Genomic DNA, 24,056 nt, shown 5'->3' with positions numbered 1-24,056 from the left:
CAGAAATAATTTCAGTATAGTGTTTTAAATGAAATGGACTTGTTTAAACATGTCCAAAGCCTGCTCCATCCCCTCCTTTCACCAGAATTAATGGGCTTTCATTTAGAGAACCAGATGAAGGCTCCCCAGCTGGGCTGTGATAAGGACACCCTCCAAACACAGTTCTCAGGTTCTGCTGTGGAGTTTTGTGCTCCACTGTGCAACCACCAGGAAATACAGATAAATACAAGGGAGATTTTGTGGTGCAGCATGGCAAAAAGACACAACACAGCTGTAACTCAGATGATGATCTGTTCAACCAGAGATGTTCCTGATTCTTGATGTTTTTCATTGAAACTTTTAAAGTGCATATAAGAACTAAGTTTCATTACACAGGGAGACAGACAAGACTCCTGTTCACACAGCCCTGTAAGTGCTTCAGGAAGAATCCTGCCATGGGAAGGATGCCAAGAGATGCAAGATAGATTTTGTGTCTGTAAGTTTGTGTTGTTTGTGTGTCTCTAAACTGATTTTGTGCGTGCAAATAGGGAGATAAGGGTGGAAAGTGAAGGTAAAAATTGCACAGGCACAACCCTTTACGCCCCCATTCTTATGTGAGCATTGCTGCTCACCTTAGGGTGTTGGGGGCTTCCTCCACCCACAATTATCAACCATTTCCTAATGCCTGCTGATTCATTCCATCAACACTTCTTATCTATATGCTCTTGTTACTTGCTTGTATTTCAGTTCCCAGCTGAGAGCAGGACCACGTGTGGGTCCTCTGGGGCCTTGGAGGCATCAGCTCCCTCATTCAGCACCACAGGAGCCATCCACAGCCATGGTTTGTGTGCCTGGCACCCTGTCCAGCAAGGAATCAGCACAGCAGCACTTTCTTGGGAATACTGACAGTGAATAATACCCGAGACAAGCATCAGATCATGCAAGCATCAGGCGTGACACAGGAAACAGCCTCCAGCTCCTGGAAAGATGATAGTGACTACTGCATGTTATTATCTATTTATGCTACAATTCTTAACTGGAAAGTACCTAAATACAGTGAAAATCTATCTTAAGGGGAACTCCTACCAGAAACCAGTCCATGCTAATCCACGTATCTTGTCAAATAGAAACTGGAGCAATTGTGCCCAAGAACTCTGGCAGGGCTACACTTCACTGCTACTGTCTATTCAGCCACATTTCTCAAAGGAGTTTGATAATTTATTACAGCACTTTCTTCTTCTGAGTATACTCTAATAAATGGGAAAAAATATTTAAAAGCCCATTTTCATATTTCCCAATTTAATTCCCTGAAACAGTTTGTGAATTCAACAAGGGATTTCTCAGTAAGCATTTCCATAAGTAAGTGCATAGTGCTAGCTGTGCTTCAGTCTTCACAAACTGATCCTGAACAAAGTGCTCATAAATTCTCTGTAAAAGCTTCTGCAATATTGATTCCTTTTTTCTTTCTTTAGCACCATGGGGTATATTGGCTTGAACTGATGCTTATCAAATTTAGGAGACTCTTACAGTCTATAAACATTCCTCATAATTGTTTATCTCAATATCTTATCTCATTGAGTTGTTTTATTTTATTGCCTTCAAGTGTAAAATCATGCTATAAGCAGTTATACGTGGGGAAACACCCATGCAGAGCATGTTAACAAAACATCCATACAGAAGAACTGAACAAGCAAAACCTCTTTCTGAAAAAACCCCATGGCACCAAATGCTTGAAGGACTCACTGCATCATGGAAGAGAAACAAAACCACTTTGTTTTTAGCTGCCCCTGCTCAGCCAGGGCTGCAGAGATTTGCTTCACTTCCTCAGGCAGTCCTGGCCATGGACAGTGTCCATCAGCACCCACTCAGCTTCAGGAGACCCTTCCCTCACTCTGTGACTTCTTCAGCCGTGTACAAGCAGCTCAGCCCGACCTTGCTGGAATCATAAATCACACCTATGACTCCTTCCTCCCCAGTGTTTTATTGCTCTGATGTAGCAGGAGCACTCAGAGGAGGCAGTTATGGCTGTGCTCCTTTGACAGCCCAGGAAATGGAAGCAGAGATGGGAAATGATTTCCTGAACGTATTGCAGACAGCCAGAGGCTGATCCAGATAGTGAAATCCTATTGCTTGATTTCTGATTTCCAGCACCATCACAATGCCAAGCTGAGCAGGGATCTCTTCCCCAGCTCCCCACTTCCTTTCTCTATCTAGCACTGCATTGACACTCCAAAAAATACATTGTCCCACCACACAAACAACATAGCCAATATTCCTTAATCTCCTCACTCTTAACACTTTGGTGTCTCTAATTCTTGCCTCAGTGTAAAAGAAAAAAAAAAAGCCAATTAAGAAAGCGTACAGTGCCTTCCTTTCTCATTTCTTTGAGGCAAGTGACATAATTTTCTGTTTCACTGGTGATGGATCTGCTTGCTTGCACCCCTCCTGCTTTGAGCAGCACTGACAGTGACCACAGACCCTGGGGCAGCCCAGCCTCCCTTTACCCATCCCACACTCCTGCCCTGCCGAGATCCCAGCACAGCCCAGGCTCTCCCCAGTGCTGCACAGCAGGACCATTTCCAGAGGAGGTGCTGCCAGGAATGCTGGGTCAGCTCAGCCCTGCTCACAGCCACAAGAGGCTCCCACAAAACCACACCACAAGTGCCGCTCTTGAGGAGATGGGAGTTACACTTGTGTGTACTTCATTTTCTTCACCTTATGGTTTAAAACAGTATCAGAAGACATTTCACAAGGAGGCTCAGTTCTGTGAGTGTCAGGTGAAGACTCTGAGCTTCAAACAGAAGCTCAGCAGATTAGCAATAAAAAATTTCCAATCACATGCAGGATCTTAATTAATACAAAATTGTGCCATTTTGTTCCAGTTAATACTTTATATTTGAAATACAACTACAGCAAGTTCCAGGAAAGAAAGCAGCTCAATTTTAAGGAATACAGCTCTATTTAAGCACTTTATTAAGCCAATTAAAGGTTTCAGTGTAACAAAATCAGACCAAAAAAACTGACTTAGTGCTACTCATCAGTGCAGTCATAACTATGGGCAACTGTGTCATCCTTTCTTTAAAATGTGGTTGGCCAAAAGCAATGCAGAGTATCCTGCCATATCTGCCTAACAATAAAGCGCAAAAAGTAGATAAAGCTATTTGTTTTTCTCCTGGGAGGAGGCAGTAATGAAAAAAAAAAAAACAACAAAAAGAATAAACCCCACAGTACTACGCTGACACAACAGGCTTGTCTCCTGGATTGGACTTTGAAGAGTGTGAATGGGATACTGTACTTAGCTATTATGTAGTATAATCTGAACAACTCTATCTCCAATGAGATCTTAGCCACAAGCATGAAATCTGAAAGGAAAAACTGTAATTTCTCTCTAAACAAAACTATTTGGGATGGGTATTCTGCACAGAAAACTTGCAACATCCATTTGTAAAAATTAATGTAGGATTGACATCAGCTGCCTAAAAAGAAATTCCAGGCTGGAGCACAGCTTGAAGAATTCCCAACTCTCCTTTTGACACCATGCAGGGAAGGGCTCACTGGCAACAGGTTGTTCTATCACCAGTTTGAAAGCCTCAGAACAGCCCTCCTCCAGTGCTTTCCCCATGCTACAGTGTCCCATTCATCCCACACACCCTGCATCCAACCCCACGCTGTAAAGCTCCTTCAGCACCATCTGATCCCTGGTTTTTGGGGCACAATAAAAGGCCCAGCTGTCAGATGCTATTTTACCATCTAAGCCAGAAGGAAGGAGTTGTTCCCTGAAATTCCTTGGAGAGATGTCCTGCTGAATGTATGCCTGAGCATCTGCTGCACAGCAGCATCTCTCCAGTTCGTGTTTGGAAACAGAACTGAGAGAAATGCTCTTTTTGTATCAGCAAAACAGCTCCACCCCAGCACACCTGAGCATCCCTTCCATGCAGGAGGAGATGTTTCTTCTTGCTGCAAGTCACTCCTTGCCAGCTCTGTACGTTTAAGAATTCCTGAAGAGTCTTCAGGACTACAGAAAGCCAACCTGAAAGCCAACTGAAGGCAAAGGAAACCAGCATTGCTGTGAATTTTGTTTGATTTCTCTACATTAGTCCATTATCAAAATGTCTCAATTGCAGTGACACATTAGAAGGAATTTACAGAGACGAGAGAAAAGCAGGTTGCAAAATTTACAGAGCACCTGCACGATTTACTGTGACTCAAGCCAGCAGTAGCAGAGTCAGTGACGCTGGATCATTTCCAACACCAGATCCTTTTGTCAGATTTTAATCTCCACAATGTATTTCCATTCATGAAAATCCACTGAACCAGGTAGGGGCCATTATTCTTCTGCAGCCCTGCTGTTTAAAGATCTGCTTAGTTAGGCTCAGTTAGCAAAACACTGAACTAAGAGTAAGCTGAGACAGAGAGATGTTCAATAAGCCCCATTGTACAGCAGTCCTGCAGCACCACAGGAAAAGAGAATGGAATTTGGATTCCCTGAACTGTAACCCTAAACACCAGCGTGTACTTTTACACTGACCACAGTGTTTGTGTTTGAGAGGCTGCAGGGGAACCTGCACCTATGAAAAAGGGCCAAGGAAAGGATGTTCTGCCTGTGGCAGATGCTTTTCAGAATCCCAAAATGTCCTTCTGCCATCAAAGATTCATTTCCACTTTGACACATGAAGGTTTAATATCCACATCAATTCTCTTTGTTTTAGTAAAGAAGAGACACCCTGAGTGGCTGGAAAGCAGTGCTTGGAAATGGCTGATGATTTTCTGCCCTTGCAGCTGGTGTCTCCCAGCTCCCCCAGACACAAGATAAGGGCTGCAGCAGTGAGACACACACCAGGAGAGGAGCAGCCAGAGCCACTGCCAGCCTGCACCCCGTCTGCATCTCAATGGCTCTGGTCACCAGCAATGCTGTGGTGAATCAGAAACAGTCTAGATGGAAAACACCTGCTTACAGGTCATTTTTATTTATCTGCCCTAGCTTAGACAAAGCCTGAATGATGAGACCTCTGCTACTGAGGCTAAATGGAACTACCTGCTGCATATGTCACAGGCACAGTGAGGGCTGGGTAGACAGTGATGCTGCCCAGCCATTTAATCCAAGGCTCTGCTATGGGTAACACACTTCCTATGAGCAGCAGTCACTTTTCCAGCACAGGATTTATTCATCAGTTTGTACCTCATAAACATAACAGCTCCAGGTGATTCTGTGCCTTACACACACCCCCCTTTTGAGACACAGCATTTGATGCTGAAGGTTTTATGTCTCCTCAGTGACTGTGTGAAATCCAACTCTTAGCTCTCCCCAGCAGAGGTACACAATTCATTCTGATTGAGATCTAACTCGTGTCCACAACAATTCCAGAGCTCTGGTCACGTTTCTCAGCACATCACAGCAAGAGAGAGAACAGCAAGCAGGAAGACACACACAGCCCTCAGCACCATCCCCGTGACAACAGAATCAGACATGCAGGAGAAAGAACCAAGGGATTTTCTTGCATCACACAGCAGGAAAGAGCCTCTCCCACCTACGTGGTGTTAGGGTTCACTTCCAATCTTGTTTATTCTGGAACTAACACAGACCTACAGCACAACTGCCAACACAAGGCCAGAAACTTATCAGTGCCAAGGTTCAAACCAGTGGTTTTACCAAGGGTTTACTGTAAAACCTATTCCCTTCAACACACTTAGTTCACAGAGTGCACAGCTTTCAGCTAATAAACCCCTGGCTCAGTACATTTGCTGAAACCTGCCATGAAACTGGTGAAACCTGTTGTCTGCAAGACAAGGTCCTGATTCTGCTGAATGACTGAGCCACATCTTGTCTCCTGTCACACTCTTGTGTCCAGCACAAGATGAAAAATTCCTGAGATGGAGGATGGGTGCTAGATGACAACTCTGAACCATATGCCCAGATAATCAAAGAACCTTGCAGTATTCTTTGAACACACATTCTATGTGTTAGTATTATTTTAGATCAACTCTGAGTCACAGTATTAAAAAAAAAAAATCTCTGCACCTTTCTTCCTCCTCCCAGCTACGTCTTTTGTCTCTCTTATGTATCATCATTACCATGTCTTAGGCAACAAATGGGAGAAAATTTCCTGAGAGAAAGAAAAAAAAAACAAAAATGAAAAATCCTAACCTCCAACACTGTCTGATAAAAGTAACTTTACAGTTGTAAGAGACTTCTCTAGCACTGGCTTCACTACCACATGAGGGGTTTATTTTCTTAAAAGCCAGACCCTCCAAAAAGTATCCAACAACCATAAAATACGAACTAAAAAGCTCAGGAAATGGGTCACAAAGACATTGTTAAAGGGAATCATTATCCAGTGACATCTTTCATTTTTGGTCAATGACATTCTCATCAAAGATCCAGCACTATCAAACACTGCATCAGTGGCCTGCAAATGAAAGATACAATCCAACTAATAGAATGTGTGAATGACACACAGAAAAAAAGAACAGTGCAGAAGAAGAACAAGCAGAAACTGTCCACATACATTTGAATTCCTGGGAGCAGCTTCCTCTACTGAAACACACCACTCTGCTGACTCCAGAGAACATGCCCACAGGACTTCACTGCTGCTTGGAGCTGGGGTGGAATCCCATGAGGAGATGGGAAGGACAGAGGATGGGGTAATGGGAGGCACATGCTGGGAAAGCAGCTTGCCATAAGCTGGGCAAGACCCAGCTCTTCCTCCACAGCCCTCTCACCTCACTGTTTGGTGGCAAGCTGACCAGAATAAACCTGCAAAAATATTTCAATTTAATTAGTTTTGAAAATGTTTATTGCATCAGTACCACTGACGGTTCAGCCCTACAAGCAGCTGCACTGGCACTGCTCAGGAGGACAGAGAGCAGCATGGGACTGGGAATAAACACTGGTACAGAGAGAAGGGAGGAAATAACAGACCACCTTGCTGCCAAAAATGTAACTTCCTGTCAGAGCCAGGCTGCAGCAGAAGGGCTGATGTGAGCCCTGGGATGCACAAGGATAGGGGAAAGGAAGCTGAGCAGGGAAGGTCAACCCTGGATTGTCACTGAGAGCAATACTTTAATACTGCATCTCATCCTGGGAGAGGCAGGTGGGGAAAAAACTGAAGAGGATGTAGAGCAGAGCCCCTGAAACGTTCATGCAGAGTGTAACTGCCTCACACTGAGAGATGGAAGAGCTCAAAATCCTCAGCGCAAGGGAGCTGCTCCCAAGACAAGACAAGAGGATCAGGACAGAATCTGGCAGCTCCTGCCCACAGGGGAGGGAGGGACTGAGGTGGGGACTCGAGACAGCCTGAAAGCAGGACCTGTCCCTCCTTGTGCTGGAAAGGAAAGGGTTCAGATGAGGACTGGATCTGTGGAAAGAGACAATTGCCATAACTGTGACCACCCTTCCTCCTCTAGCAGCAGCTCCAGGGAAAGATGGGCTTCAAAAGCTCAAGTGCTGCCAGGAACTCTGCACTGCAAGACTCCACCCAGGCAGAATTAGAGATTCAGGGAAAAACTGAAATGACAAGGGCTCCAAGGGGGCCTCACATGGACCAAGCTCCTGCTCAGGCAGGGCAGGTTCACAGCCAGAGCATGCTGCATGCTGCTCCTGAAGGCCTGCAAGGAGGGAGATGCCAGGGTCTCCCTGGACAGAACTGCTTTCCTTTGTGCTGAGCCAGAACTGACTCTGCTGCAAATTATGACCATTTGTCTAATGCAATGTCCTGTCACTGTGTGCCTCAGAGTCTGGCTCTCTGCTTTCTATGAACTCCTTTTAGGTGGCTGGAGACTGCAATTAGATCCCTCCTGAGCTTTCTGCTCCTCAGGCTGAGATGCCCCAATTCTCCCATCCTTCACCATGCAGTCAGAACCCTGCCTTCCCATAAGCCTTCCACTCCACAGGCTTTAGGGAATATCCCTGGTCTCTGTGGGCTCAGGAGGATTCAGGGAGAGAGAGACATTTCACTGGCACCTGTCTGTGCACAGCCAGCCTTGGGCACTGCAGAGCACAGGTTATCCTCCACAACTCCCAGCTTGCACTCATGCTGTCCAGAGATTTAGTCCCCATCCTGCAGAGATGATGGAGTTGATCCTACTCAGGATTCTGCCCTTGCCTTTGCACTTGCTGAACCTCAGCAAGCTCCTCTCAGCCCAGCACTTACCCTCTGGTTTCTGCCCCCAGTAAAACAGGGCATTCTCTTCTGGTGTCTTGGCCTGAAGACGTCAAACACAGCCCCTCTGTCAACCCCCAAAAATGTTTAGCTCCCTGCCAGTTAGCCTTCAACCCATGCATGACTATGTACTGCACTTCTCCCAGGCCTCCCAAGTCTTCCACCCGCTCTGCAGCTCACCCACCCCCCTCTAAACCTCCTCAGTTCAGCTCTGATGAGATGCTGAGAGCTTAGAAATCCTTATGGCAGGGTCTGCCAGTGGGCAACCACAAATTCTTTCTATGAAATGGCTGATAATTCCCCTGAACAGAGAGCTAAACACAGCAAGGCAGGCAGGAAAATGGAAATACAATGAAGCTTTCCACAAGAACGTCCTTCAGCTCTGGATTAAGAGGATTATGCCACTTAGAATAGCATTTTTATAACCCCTTGAGTCCAAGTTTTCTGCAGATAAACTGAGAATTGAAATTCCCCACAGTAAAGCTGCTCAATTCTTGCACAAACTACACAGCAGCCCACTTATATATGCTGCTCTCCCTGTCTATGCAAAGTAGTTTCAGAACAACTTGAAATTCTGAAAGCAAGACCACACAGCAAAACAACTGCATTTCATGGTGACACTGCAATATGACTAATTTTATTATAATATATGTTGGGGGATTGCTATTACATAGTGAAACATATTTAATAAAACCTTATCTCAGATCATCTACATCCTGTTTAATTAAGAGTATCAGAACATTATAAAAATACTAGTATGCTTTCCAGTGAAAAATACAGCTAGAAGGGAAGGACACAGATAACTCAGATGGAAACAGATGATGGTGGATAACAGCAAATGATTCTGACTGTGCCCAAGTTCATGCCTGTGTCAGAAGGCCACACAGGGCCAGCCTAAAGCACAAGGAACCAGCACAGCTCTCACCTGGCCTGGTTTGGTTTTGGCACCAACTCTTTGTCACCTCACATCATGACATGTGGCTCTCTGTGCAGGAGAGACTCCTGGGCACCCCAGCCCACTGCACAACCCAAAGGAGCTGCAGTGAGTTACCTGTAATGCCAGAAACCTTCCAACAAGACCAACCCAGCCACAGAATGGAAGTCTTTACAGAACTTTGTTTCTTAAACTTTTCTCCACAACCTGAGTGTGCAATAGAAAGCTTTTCAAAGTAACTGAAACTGCATTTTTCAAACCCAGCAGATGAATCCCAGGTTGCAACACACCTGTGCTATTAATATGACCTCTTAGAATAAACAAAACGTCCACAAATCCTTCCTGCAGAACGTCCCTTTGTGTATAGACCACACCTTTGTGCAAGGTGGTGAAGTGACCTTGAGAGAGTCAACACCATTTGCCCAACTTATCCTGACTGTCGGCTTGTTCCACAGTTACATGTAGCAGCAGAGAACTGAAAAAAAAACCATCTGAGCCATCAGGTCCTGTCCTTTCATAGTGCAGACTCCCATGCATTGTCTAGTCCTATCATAATTCTGAGGAGAGCATCATTTTAAATCTCTGCAGATTGTTTGCACCATTATTTGCTTAGTTAATATCCTTCAAAAACCAGTTAAAAAGCAGTTAGGTGTTTCCTATCTAAACCCAACAAAAAGAATATTTTTTAATTTCTCTACTAGTACATAAAATGCACTGAAACATGGAATCCTAGGATGGTTTGGGTCAGAAGAACTTTAAAGACCATCTTGTTCCAGCCCTTTGCCGTGGGCAGGGACACCTTCCACTAGACCAGGCTGCTCAAAGTCCCACATTAATGCAAAAATATGTTAATACACTTTGATTCCAGGAAAAAAAATAAATTGATCAGAACAAACCCTTACAGTAAAGTCAATTAGTCAGATCTTCTAAATGAAAGTAATAATGATACTTTTCCTCCCACAGGTGTTCTCTGTTTACTAGGAGAGAAGTAGTTAGTTCATAGAGAAATGTTTTTCATCTTATTTTCAGAGTGGCAGAAATCATCTGGAGATGTAATGTGGTGCTTTCACACCAGTTGGTCTCTCTCCTGGTCACTCACAGCTGATCCAGAGCAATCCAGAGATCCACAACACAGTTCTGTTACTCGTGCTCTGCCGCTGCCCAGACCTGCAGAGCCACGGCTGAGCCCATCCTGGCAGCACTTCCCAAAGGGTTAAACTACAAGGTAAGCCACCATGAAAGGTCTTCTCTGAAAGGGATTTTCATTTAGCAACTGCAAGTGCTAGCTCTAGAGCACCCCAGCAGTTCAGGGCAGGAAGCTCCCAGGAAAACCCTCTGTTCATCATCCCCTTCTGAAAGAAACTCATCCCAAGACTCTCCCAGAGCTGCCAGTACCAGGCTCCGCTTAATCCTATTGCAACACCAGGTCCTGTCTGAAGGAGATCCTACTCTGGCCTTCCAGGCAAAAAACACAGCCAGCAGCTAAGGCAGGGCAAGAGGAAAGGCTGTGGCTGGACAGAGAATTAAGGGATAGCACACATTCAAGGGAAAAGTGGGTGACTCCTGATGTACTTGTTAGCCAAAGCCTGCTCAGAGCCCAGCCCCAGTGGTGACCACGTCATCTGAGAGCATGGTTTTGTCTATACTGAATTTCTAGATTTATTATCTAACTTTTGTAATGGACCTTGAAAATTCTGACCTAAAGATGGCCAGAGACAGGAAAAAGCATCATAATAAAAGGGACTGGGCAGAATTCTGGTTTACATCCAGAGATTCAATAATCCTATGTGAGATGCAGGAAATGAGTTCATGCATCCCAGATCTCCTGAGCATGGAGAGGCAGAAAAACCCGAGCAGGGAACAAGCACAGCTTTACACAAGATACAAAAAAGCAGATTTTCCTCTTCTGAGAACACTTTCCTTTGTCCCAGCAGAGGAGGTGACTGGGTACAAACACACACCCAGCCCCAAATCTGCACACATGAGCACTCCTTTGGGCTACTGAGTTTGTATTTAGCCTGAAATGTTAACTGCACCTGCTTGCACATTAAGCTTAACACCTATACATACATTTTATTTCAAAACACTCCTCCTTACTGCTTCTAGGCATCCTGGCTCCCACATGGGCTCAGCTGTAGGATCTGAGGCCAAAGATTAACTCTTGCACCAAATTTCAGAGCCTGCAGCTCCCTCCAAGCATTGAGATCTCCATGACAGAGGGAGATGACCACACTCTACATGTCACTTACAGAAAGAGATACGCTATTTATGAAGAAATAGCCCATTTCATTGAACTAAAAGGTTGTTACAGATATTCATGCTGATTTCAAAATGTATAAAAGTGAAACATCACCATTCCCAAGGAAGGGACTGATTCTCTCAGATTTCATGCTGAGGGTACCTGCACCCCAGAAACAGCACCTACCCTGACCTCTTGACTTACATTCTCAGAGTCTGCAGCTGGATTAGCTTAATTATTATTACAATTACGTAAAAAATATTATTTAAACTATGATCCTACTGAGCAAATTGTCTTCTTCTAAACTTAGCTGCCCAGAAAGAGATTTTAATAATCTCTTCTGAAATAGATTAATTTCATTTCGTTAATGCATGACAGCAAATTGCTGAAAATAATAAAATAGAAACTAAGTAACAAAAAGAGAAACTGAAGAACAAAAAAGGGCACTAAAGTTTTCAAGGGAAGGACTTAACCTTGAGCGTTACTGTCAAAGGGGGAACACCTACCACAGCTTTGGGTTTGCTGCCTGCCACCAGCTTGGCCAGCAAATCCTCATCGCGCAGCTGGCCAAACACATGGGCATCGTAAGCCACCACTATGGAGACCTCTTCCATCATCCTGGCTGCCCTCGGCAGGTCCCAGGCGGAGCCCTGGCTCAGCTCCCGTCAGTTGTTCACGCCCGGCTGGAGACGCTCTTGGGGAAGGAGTGTCAGGAGAGAGAAAACATGACCCAGCAAACGGGGTGTGCCTCTCCCGGGCGCCTTCGGGATCATGGGAAGCACACACGGCACACCTGCTCACGCTCCCAAAGCCAAAAGGCTTTTGCTGAAGTCTGGAGGAAGGCAGGAACCTGTTATAGTTCCAGTATTGGGCTGAAGATGAAACAGCAGGAGACGAAACAAGGAAAGATCTGTCAGAGCTTGACTGAAATCACTGCTGTGCTTCTCCAGTTGGGTAGCAATTGTTCATTCTTGATGTCCAGTTTTCTCCCGTGAAAGCTGATATTTCTGTCAGCAGTCTTCCTCTCCAACGAATTGCTGCTTCTGGATTATTTGTAAATTCACAGAGATTGGTATAATGCTGATTTCTTTCAAGCACTCCTTGAAATTTTCTGCCAGTTGCTAAATCTCTCCTTTAAAATATCATTTTTGGTTTTCTGCAGATCTTAACTGCATTCTGTACTCTGGAGATACTTTGATTTTAGCAGGAACAAAATGGCATCAAGTCACAACCCTTCAAAAAAGTGTCCTTCAGTTTCCACACGTAATAACGGGTAAAACAGCCCTGAAAAATGCAACAAGGCTGTAAAGCTCTTTCTTGAATAAACTGGTATCTCCACAAGTGAAATGAAAACAATTTACGCAATTAAAACTTTATACAAAAGAAGGTTTTTAACTGAGATCTGGCACTGGTCTTGTTTTAGGTAAGAAGTAATATGTTATCTCTTGTCTGTGAATCCTAAATAGCGGAACAGCCTTCCCGATTGCTCCTGACTTCCCAGTTCATTTCTCAAAACTTCTTTTAATCTATCTGACACAGAGCAAAAACAGCACAAGGAAAAAGATACGTAAAAAATAATTATGAACCAGTGCTCTGAAAACTACAAATGAAAATCTAGAAAACAAACAGGATTTGAAGAAACGAACAAAATGTCCCAGAAGAAACTCCTTTCAGGACAATCAGGCAAAGTAAAATTCCATCCACTACATTTTTATCTTCTCTGGAAGCCTTTTCTTCCTGGTGAAAAATCATACCTGCTCAAGAAACAGAAATCATTCCGGCCATCCATTTGTCTCCAAAAAGAGTCCGTTCTGGATGCAAAAAATCTGATAGAAATGTCCAGTGCAGGTTGGTGTGGCATACGGTTAAACTCGTGCTTTCCAGAATGAGTAGTCAGACCCACCTTGCTTTCTTTCTCCTCTCTTCCTGGAGTATCGTTATCAAAGATTGCAGCTATCTAAATAGCACCAGGTGCTATTTGCATTTGAATAGGAAACTTGAGCAACAGCTCTAGCGGGCAGGATTAAAACCTTAACTTCTCTTCCACTTATATAGTGGGGAGAAATTACATGTTATTGCTAGGAAACAGAAAGTTCTAATAGGCTTATGGCAAACAAAAAATGCAGCACTTGAGGTTAAACTCTTGAGACTAAAGCAGATTCTGATCATGCTTAACCCTTGCCGAATGAAGAAAGATATTTTGCCCTTGAAACGCACCTACAGTTCATTCTTTCCTTGTTTTTCTTCAAAGGCAGTTTTTTCCAACGAATTAATTAATTCCTGCAGTAGAAAGACTTCAGATTCCAGCCCGGGTAGCGAAAAGGTGGCTCTCCGTGTCACCTGCAGAAAATTCCTACCTGCTGTTCCAAACCCAGCTCAGGTTTTCTGAAGCCTTTAAACGCCGCTTCCTCCCCAGCTCCATTGCCTTGGGGGGTTTGGGATCTTCCCGAGGAGCGAGTTCCGAGCTGGCCGGGCTCTCCCGGTGCGGGTCCCTGCCCACATCCCTCCCACCCGCTGGCACCCGCGCCAGGGGCTCCGGCTGGGGTTGGCATTACCTTGGAACGCTCAGGTAGGCGCAGGTGGTGTAACAGCAAACACTGCCACCTTAATGAAAGACCAGTTTAATTCTGCAATAAGGGCAGGAGGTGGGGAATGCAAATTGTCAAACATACTCCACAGCTGCAGCTAGTCGAACCCCTCCTCTGGTTTAGCCAACAGGCATTTCCATTTATAAGGAATTATGGACCAGAACTGCCTTTTTCTTTTCCTCTTTAGACAGAGTGGTTACAATTATTTAACAGAACTACATCTGCATATCGTTGTATAATTAGTTCAGTAATTCTCATACCTATTCATAACAAAGGGCTTATAATTTTGGCATGTTCTAACTAGCAATTGCAAGAACTAACAACTGATTTGTGACGTTAGCTGATGCATCTCTTTAAATAGAATGTTTTTCAGTTGTTTCAAGCTAATGAAGATGAGCTGCCTGCAAATCCCTATGATCCTGCATTTTACCTCCCTGATAACAGCCTGTGCTGTCTAGTGAATCAGCACACAAAATTATAACTATCAAGCTAGGTAAATGAAATATTTTGAATTAAACTGACCGAAGCAAACACATCCAGCCAGACACAACTGCATCCTGCTCACAGCAGAGTAGCTGGAAGGGAGAGGGCAAGCACAGGTGCCCTCCACCACCTCCCCAGGCCACACCACACGCTCCTCCCAGCCCCTCCATACAGAGCCTTCCCCTCTCTGGCCTTTTTGGCTGGTGAAGTGATGAATAACCTACCAAAAGACAATAAAACCCACGTAGAAGATTCGTATTTCCTTAGAGCAAAGAGCGGGTCTCTGCCTAACACCTCATCTACCTTGCAGCATCCTTCCTCAAGGACCAGGAACGCAGCCCCCTCCACAACACAGCTGTGCAAGCCTACCTCTAAAGCAGGAATTTTTGGAGAAGCGGTGCAACCAAGCAGTCAGGAGACAGAGGAGAGCCAGCAGAAGGACAGGTGAGCTGCAGAAAACTGTGAACTTGTTAAGGTAAGGAGCTCTAATTGCAGTTGTTGGGATTTTTATGCCGATGGTTAATAGAGGTGAACGGAAAATTCCTGAATTGAGCAAACCAGCTCTCCTAGCAAAGCAAAATCCTGCTCACTCCCAAGATAAATTCATTCTCACTCCACCCCCAGGAATGTCTTGCTGCTATCTGACAGGGATAGGATCTTCTGACAGACAGGGAAGTGAGGTATGTGCAGCTCCTTGGGAAGCGCTCCCTTCCTGCCACCAGCTCCAGGAACACAAAGGCCTTTTCTGTGATTTGCCTCTCATGCATTAATGAATCCGGGAAGATCACAGCCGTCTTCAGAGAAGGAAACATAAAACCCCTTTCAGAGCACTTGCAATGGCATTTGGCAGTCTTCAAGATAAGTTTACATGTCTTTTTCCCCCAATGGGAATGAATAATGATAGTATCAGCTCTTCTTGTAATTCTGAACCCACAGGAAGGGCTTTTTCAGACACATCCAGCAAGAGAAAACCACCTGGTTACAAGTGAAACTCTGTGGATCACACACACAGTTCTGTTCTCTTCTCACCCACAAAGGCTTGCCAAGCAGCAGAAACTGGAACTCTGTTCCAGTTTTAGACATGCTTCTGGATCCCACGTGATGCTGGAATGCAAAGTCACCATGGCTCTCAGGAATGACCTGCACCATTCCAGAAATGCAATTTCCAGGCTCTGACTGATCCGTGATTGCTTCTCCAAGATTTATTTTTATTATTTAAAATGTCAAATTAGCATGGCCTATTTTTTTTCCCCAAAAGAAGTGGGTGTATGCACCTGTGTTTCTCCTAAAATAATTCTCCAAATGTGTGGAAAAATCTGGGCTTGATGTGCTTTAGCACATGCACTTACAGGGGCAAATCCTCCCAATTAGCTTGCTCCTGGTTTGAAAGCAGGCACAACTGTAAACTCATTTCTGCAGATTGAAGCCAGCAAAGCCATCCCACTGGAGACAGGGAATGTGCTCTCCCAGTGGTGGCAGAGGTCAGCGTGGCTGGAATTGCTGAGGCATTCCTGACACATAGGTGATGCACTCCCCCTCAATGGAACTGTGTAGCCCGACATAGGGAAGAACTCATGGCTGGAGAATCTTCATTTTATGGTGCCAAATACCCAAATTTCCCTCTCCCAGCCTCCCCAAATCCGCATGCCACACAAAAAGCTACTCGTGCTTTCCAACAACTGCTGCGTAAGGATTTTCTTCCGCACTGTTCCTATAGATGATCTCTAAAGAAGGAAAGTAAAACTCTTTATCAGCCTCACCCCAAAACTCCAAAGGGAAAAGGGCAGTCCAGCCAATCCCTGCCCAGCCTGCTGGAGCTCACTCCCTGGGCATCTCTAAGCTTATTCTCAGCTAGTTCTGTTCTGTGTCTTTGCTCTGTTCCTCACCGAGGTGGTTATTAGCACTTGAAATCTTAAGGGTTTGGGTCAAATTTCCTCTTCATTTCAGGTTTTACGTAACTTAGAACTACAGCTAAATAAGGCGTGCCGAAAATAAATCTGCCTCTTTTCATTTCTAAAACCACACAAACATGAACAAGATTAAACAGCAGCATAGCTGGGACTCCAGCCTACAGGTGCATACTCATTATTCAGCTCAGTCCATTCCAGATTATTTTGAACCTTTTAAAATGAATTCATGAACCTCTTTTGATTTTTAATTTATTAAGTTCACATTTTTACTTTACGTTTTCATCCATCTTTTCTATTCTGCCACTATTACTTTTTCTAAGGGCAATAGAAGTAATTTCCTCTCTCCAGCTAGGCTTCCTTCAGATGTGAATTGTCTGCCAGAAATATTTTGCTTCACAAACTTCCTTGCCTGCTGAGAATCTGGGTTACAGTAGCACTGACTTTTTGCTTGTTCATGTTTTTCCAGTGGCAAAGGCAGCACAGAACTCCAACTGAACAATCAGTGGATTTTATTGCTTAGCCCCACAAGGAGCTATGGTGTGATAGGTGACAGAGGAACAAGGAAAGAACCAGACATCCTTGAGCCAGTATTGATAGCAAGTAAAGGAATACTGATTCTTAGTGTTAGTTTTTGAAAATTCCAACTGTTGGCCGTTGAAAAAACAGATTTTACAGGGCATTTAGGGAATACTTTGTATTTACTTTATATTACAAATTGAACTGAGCATATTTCCTCTTTCCCCATGCTTTTTTTCTTTTTTTTCAAAATAGGGTATTTTTTTTTTTCCTGTTTGGGAAAGCAAGGGGTGGTACCAGTGAGCTCCCCAACTGGCAAACTCTCCTCCAGCCTTATGCCCTCTAAGTGGGCCAGGACAGTCTGGAGTAGTGAGAACACCACAGAAATCATGCAGAAGGAACAGGCAAAAATTCCTCATCTGCCTTGGAGCATAATTTCCTGAAAAACAGCAGGCTTCTGCCACCTGTCTCCTGTGTCACCCCTTCTCTTTTTTAATCTCCTTCCAGTTCCATGACAGCAGACATCCACAAACCACTCAACTCCTCAGCTCAGAGAAGTGACAGCTCCAGAGCAGGGCCAGGTACCAGGGACCTTCCTCCACCTGTCCCACAGCCGTGGCCAGTGCCTCCTAAACCTGTGCTCTCCGAGCCAAATCATCACCCCTCAACAGCTGAATGGGCAAACATTAACAACCTTTGCCATTACAAATGTCTCTGATATTCCCTGGGGCTACTCATCCAAGAACCGAATAACGCTTGCATGGCATTTACACCACAGAAATGCCACTTAGAGCTAAATTCCATAACAAACTCAACACTACCTGTGAAATGTATTTTAAACTTGTTGCATTTATCACTTCACTTGGTATTGAAAAGAAAACAAAATGGGTCAAGCATATTATCCAAGGAAATTAGCATAAGAGCTGTATAGGGATGCTTTGCCCTTACAACGATTTACATGGATTTCTGGCCTGGTTTCAGTACAGGTTGATTCAGGGATTTCAACCAAATAGCCTGCTGTCTTTTCACTTACAGCAGATGATCAGCAAACAAAAGATACTAATTAACATTAATCAGCACATTAAATAGCATTAAATAGCAACATCTGTCACACAGAGACAAATACAGGGCCCAGGATTCCAGCAGATACATCTCTCCATGTTTTTCATTCTCTTCCCAAAGAGGGGTTAATAGTCCTTACCTATGTCCCTAAGGAAGACTAATAAAGGTAAAAACAATGGAAAATGCAAAACTCTAAGCTGTACTATTACTGAGGTTGTCTGTCAAGTTTGCTCCAGTGCTGAACCAGCCATGCTGCACAGGGAGAATGCAGTGACATGTTTACCTAGATGACCTGAAGTGCCCTGCTTCAGGTCAGATTGTAGTATCTTTACTATCACTTTGCACCTGACCTTCAGTCTGAGACAAGGAAAGAAAAAAAAAAAAGGGGGAAAGAAGGAAAGGCTGGAGAGCCAGATGCCATGAGAAATTCTTGTAGTTAAGTAATAGGAAGAAAAAAGCAGGACCCCAGCACATCCTCTGCTCATCAATCCCACAGGAGCCCTTAGGGAAAGCTGAGACATTTCTATATGGAAACAGCACAATGGTAATGGCATATTCCCAAAACAAAAAATAAATCTGCCCTATGATTGCTTGAAAGATGAGATAAGGAGTAATTAAGACTGAAGCGATGTGGGTGAGCAGGAAATGGCACATGGTGTCAGCCAAGCTGGGCTAAACCAGGCAGACCAGTCCAGGCACCTTCCCTGAGGTTTAGCAGGCAGCGTGACTGTGAGACACAGTCTAGACTCAGGCATGCCTGGTGACTCTGAAATGAGATCATTTCATGCATTTTGCATTAAAAGTACAAACTACTGACACCTTCCAGGAGAGTGGCATGTTCCTCAATGCTGGAGTTAAAAATCAGGGCAGTAACTTGGAGCTCACAGGACTGAGTGCAGCCCAAAAACATCCAGTGAGCAGCACTTGCTGGCAGATGTTGATACCAAAGGTAACAAGCAGCCAGCTGATACAGGGAAGGTATTTGACCCATTTGCTAGGAAAGGCAGAAAGCAGCTACGCCTCTGTACTCCCCTGGACAAATTCCCTGGCAATTTGCACAGGTCAGCTCCAGGGGAGAAAGGAAGATCAGGACCATGCAAGCTGATCAGCTGTATAAGACTACCAGTAGTATCCACTAATCTAAACCCCACATAATCCTCTGCCCCTAAATCCCTATTCATCATCTTCCAGTACAGTGAAAGGGAAATTCTGTTCTCACAAGACGATTTGGGAGACAAACTATTCCAGTACTTAACTGTGCTGATCTCGTCTCCCACTGGGAAAATCTGCATCTACATTTAAATGCTTCAGTATTACACAATGAGAAAAGCTTCTGTATTTACATGTGATTTAAAGATTACTCTGTCTTGATTTGACTGTTAATAAGCTTATTTTAAGAGCTCAAATGGTATGTATGGAGGGGCAGAGAAGGCAAATGCTGCCACCAGTTATCAAAGAGCTCTATGTGATAATCAGATATTTCTTCAGAGACCAGAGCTATTTCCATGTATTTTTCTACCCTCCCCACGTGGCTTATTCCAATCTTGTCTTTTATTTAAAATCTCGACTATAGGTCTTGTATTACTTACTACTAAGATACTCACCTCAACTAAAAGAAATGAGCCACTCCCTAAAAGAATACCAACACAAGGGATTGCTCCAGCTCAGCACAGATGTCCACAGGGCAGGAGGACATTTTCTCCTTGTACCCACGTGCTCAGGCTGGGCACAAAGTGCTGCTTAAGCTGAGGGCAAGTGCAAGGGCTGAGCTCCCTCAGAAGCTCCCTCACCCCCAGTGCTCCTGTTGACTCCTCTCAACATCCAGCTAGAAGTTTATATTTAGAGACAAAATTGAGCCATAATTTCTAATCTGTACTTAATTTTTTAGTATGTCTTTCATGTAGAGGAAGTGTTTGTGCAAAATCTGTTTTTCACAAAATGCAAGGGAAGTGCTGGTAATGAGTGAGAGCAAGTTTCTGCTTGATGTAAAGGAAGAAAACCCCATCAAACAAAGAAAAACAAAGGAGGCAATAAAATTTAGAATGGTTTGCAAAAAAAGTTTCTCAAAAGAGACTTCTATCACCATAAAATTCCTTAATGTATTTCCAAAGTACATATTTTATATGATCACCATAATTAGTTTCACTATTTGGAAAGTGAATGAAAGAAAATTAACCAGCTCACAAGAAAGTAATAACAAACTTGAAAAAGAAAAGCTATGCTGATGTCTACAGTGAATTTCATATGTCATGTACGTCCAGGTACCTACATAATGGTTTGAAAGGTTATAGATGTCCTTCTCTCATTGGTGACAGAATAACTGTTTCCAATTACTCTGTCACAGAACGATTTGGAAAGGATGTTTAAAGATCACCTCGTCTAACCCTGCTGCAATGAGCAGGGACACCTTTAAAAATCATTTCTCTTTGAAAGCAGTGAAGGATTTGACCACCTTTCTCAGACATAGAATCATAGCTGAAAAGGATATTAGGGTTGTTTTTTGAAATGCCACACAATATCTTTCTTCTGTAGGTATTTCTCTCTGCAGAACCTTCCCAGAGAAATACACATGGACTTAGTAACACTCCTGGCACTGGAAGAGTTACCTGAGGACTGGCAACTGATTTATCAGGATATTAACTGGACACTCCCAGCTTTAAGGAGAGTGAAACAAGTGAGTCCCACTGGTGACACTTGTGACAGAGCACATGCCTGACACTGCTCGGTCTGACATGAGGGTGAAGGTCTCTCATGGGGAAAACTAAAACCCAAAGGGTAATATCCTTGATGCTAGTTAGAACTGTGAAATTGAGAAAGACCAGAAACAGGTCTGAGTCATTTTCTTATCTCTCCTAATTAAACATAACAGCAGCAAGAAAAAAAGCCCACTCTGAGCTGGAGATGCAATGCCCTAACTTGGTCTCTAAGTGCCTTTGGCCATCCCTTATCAGCAATGCATGGCAAAACATCCAGGATATTCTGTTGGGCAATACTAAGATTATTTTTCTCACTTTTAAATTTTTTTTCATTTTTCCAGTAGGAATGCACAACTGGTGCCCTGTTTATCAGTACTGTTTGCATTCCTGTGCTTTCCTGAATCTTTCAGAGTTACCTCAGGGTGTAGAGAGCTGGCTGGGCCCACTACCACCAAAGAGAGAACAAGAGTCTGCGGCACAAAGTCAGGGATCAGCACAGCCACGGGGCAGCTGTCTCCTGCAATGCCCCTGTCAGCTCAGGGATACTCTGCCCTTTTTCAGCACTGCAGACCACCCCACATTTTGCCAGAGCTCTGAAAGTTCAAGAGTGACAGCTGAGTGTGCCAGGTGGGAAGAGCCAGAATGAGAAACGCAGAGATCCTCACCCATCCCAGCCACTTGTCTGCTTCTGGGTGTAATTCAAGATGTTGAACATCTTCTCATGTTCCCTGATTTTCTGACATCTCCCCATAGGAAAGATACTATTCTTCCTATCTCCAACAAAGGCAATTAAGATATGTTGATTCATCTTTCCAATGAGAAATCCTCTCAGGGCAGTAGAAGTTATTCCTGGGCATTCAGGCTGGTACCAAGTCTCCTGAGCTTTGTTCAGCTGAGAATACACGAGGTGACTTCCCCACCTGCCAGAGCACCTGAGCTCTGGGTGAACAATGGCACCAAAACCCACACCTGACACAAACAGTACAGCTTGGCTTGTGAAATCTCAGATGTGTTAAAAAACTACATGGAGCTGCTGGTCAGCAAAGGTTTTACCATCAGCACCCCTCTGGGTGTAAAGAAGTGGACACCCCAGTGACAGATGTGTCATAAATGACAAGACCAAGAGTCTATTTTGAAAAAATGAGAGTACATCATGAGCATGCCAAGCCACTCAGATATAATTTAGCTTTCCAAATGGGTAATTGAATGCTTAAAGTAAATAAGAAGAAAATTAAATCTGAACTTAAAATATCACCTTCCACATCTCACTTAAATGTAAAAAAAAATTGCACCTGGCCTTGTGCCCCTGTTTTGCAGGACTGTATGTACAAACCCAAGTGTTCATGTCCTTCTCTCTGTTCTTCTCCAGAGAGTCAGATAATAGCTGGATCATCAAAGCAGAAAAAAAGAAAATTATCTAAAAGAATCCCACAATGAAAACTACGGCAGTTAGACAAAGAAGCTGTCAGGTAGTGCAGCCAAAGGCTGTAAGGAGAGGCCCAAAAGGCAACTTCTGTTGAAGAAGTATAGTCCAGAGACTGAGCTTCATGAATGTTGGCTCTGCTTTGTGAAACAAAAAGAAAATAGGGGGAAAAACCAGTTTGGTCCCTGTTTGCTCCAAATAAATCTACAGGATTCACTCCCTTCTTTTTCAAGCTACAGTATTGTGGAGGAGGTGCAAAATACTGAATCTTCTGAGAGGCTCTGAACTGTCTCTGAAGTTTTTACTGAGGAGTGTGACAGTGCTTTCACCAAAGAATGACAAACAGGACAAACAGAGCCAGGCTATGGTGCAACATTCCTGCCTAATGCTTTCCTGGTTGTGAGAAGCTCCCATCAGTGTTACTGATTCTCTCCGCTTCTCTCTGGGCAATGCAGGATGGAACAGCACACCAACCACTTCCAGCTCCTCTGGTTTGGGGAGCACATCTGGAACAAATGGCACAGCAACATCTTCATTACACCTCTGCTCTCCTCCACTATCCACAAGTAGCCACTACAAATGCTCTGCCAGTTTATCTGTGCAGGCACACTCCATCAGCAGCCTGCTCCTGCCCTGGATACACTTTCAGACAAAGCTGTGCCCTGGCTGGGATCCCAACCCCGCCCTACAAAAATGCAGCTGGTCCTGCAGAACTGCCCGTACAGCAGGGCTCTTCCCTGCACTGCTGATAACCATCTCCTCGCTCTCAGCGGAGCTGGTTAGGCTACAAGAAGCCTGGAATGTGGACACTGCTGAAATTAAAGCAGCCAGAAATAAAGTAAGCAGAAAAGTGGCTTAAAGCCATCTTTGTTCTGACCCTTTTTATTTCCATCAAGGACTGTTGTGACCAAACGCCGGGTAGGCAATCCATGGCCAGCTATGCCTTTAAAACAGACTTCCATTACACTCCTGGATGCCACCCCAGCTCAACAAATATCCTGACAAGTTTGCTCAGTTGATGAATAAGAAAAACAAGGCAGAGGATGGTGCTGGACAAGCAGCTATGCAGTCACGGCACCCTGGTGCAACTGCAGCCTCGTGGCTCTGCGGTAGTGAAGAGATCTGTTTAGCTATGTAAATAAGATGCATAAATAAATAAATAAGAATTGGAGTGGGCTGAAAAAAAGCACCCAGACCCTGGCCTTTTCAGTATCTTGCAGGTCGCTTAGCAACAGGCTAGCTGCTGCAGGGTAAAAGAGCATGAAATCAGCATCTTTTCAGCTAAAGACAAATTGAATGGAAATGTGGGGAGGTGGCCTTTTCCTGGCAGCAGTGAGGAAAGGAGAAGTAGCTGGTGAATCTGATCCTGTAGGCATCCTTTTGGAGGGGTTCCTGAATGCAGGGATTGTTAATTAACGTGGCTGAGAGGCTTTGTCCTGCCAGCAAACTGATAAATTCCAGAGCACGCCTGGGAAACCAATAATTCAATCTTGATTAAAATGATGTCTGTTACAGTCACCTCCTGGGTTAATTACTTATTAACCATCTTAAATAGCTCAAACCCAGTTCTATTGGACTCCCCTGGCTATGTTAGTGCCAGCTGACCATAGAGCATGTTTTCAGTGGCACTTACCTAAAACATTCCCCAGCACTGCATGTTCAGGTTTTATCACCATGCTGTCTCTGCATTCACTAAAGGAATGTGCACCCTGTGAATCTTTAAGTAACTGGATCTCAGCAATACAAACCCATTTATTCTGGGCAGGTAATAACTCTGGCTTCTCCAGCCTTCTGGAACAGCCTCGTGAGGAACATTACACAGACAGCAGCTACTAGAGGGAGCTGAGCTATGAGAGCAGCAAGAACAACACGTGGACATCTCATGAAGGATTTAAATGAGAGTTCTGAATAAAAGATTTCTCTGGGTCACCTAATCTGGGCCTGGAGTGTATCATCCACTGCTACATGCAGCTGGATCCTGGCAGCAAGGCACAAGCAGGGACCTGTGTGGCACATGATCACTGAGGGAGGTGGGACCTGGTGGCTGGGTCAGCAGAGGGGCTTGGC

The 24,056-nt window shown here is 44.3% G+C and overlaps 1 protein-coding gene across 6 annotated transcripts in view; it reads right to left on the bottom strand.

Moving 5' to 3' along the window:
* Nucleotides 1-24,056, bottom strand: part of RABGAP1L (RAB GTPase activating protein 1 like) — a 224,452-nt gene that overhangs the window by 20,033 nt on the left and 180,363 nt on the right. The window contains exon 1 of one of the 6 annotated variants that reach the window (XM_039730180.1): nucleotides 14,752-14,928. The exons of 4 other annotated variants lie outside the window; for them this stretch is intronic. Coding sequence is in view for 1 of the 2 variants with exons in the window: in XM_039730179.1 (XP_039586113.1) it covers nucleotides 11,818-11,928 (111 nt within the window). In the remaining variant the exon portion in view is untranslated. Of the gene's footprint in view, nucleotides 1-11,817; nucleotides 12,417-14,751; nucleotides 14,929-24,056 lie in introns of those variants that run through there. One more of the 6 variants, XM_039730179.1, reaches the window with a different exon arrangement.

The sequence above is a fragment of the Passer montanus genome, unplaced genomic scaffold, assembly GCF_014805655.1.
Source record: "Passer montanus isolate IOZ18808 unplaced genomic scaffold, ASM1480565v1 scaffold71, whole genome shotgun sequence".
Classification (NCBI taxonomy): Eukaryota; Metazoa; Chordata; class Aves; order Passeriformes; family Passeridae; genus Passer; species Passer montanus.
The sequence above is the reverse complement of the archived record's forward strand: the minus strand, read 5'-3'. Positions and strand labels throughout refer to the sequence as shown.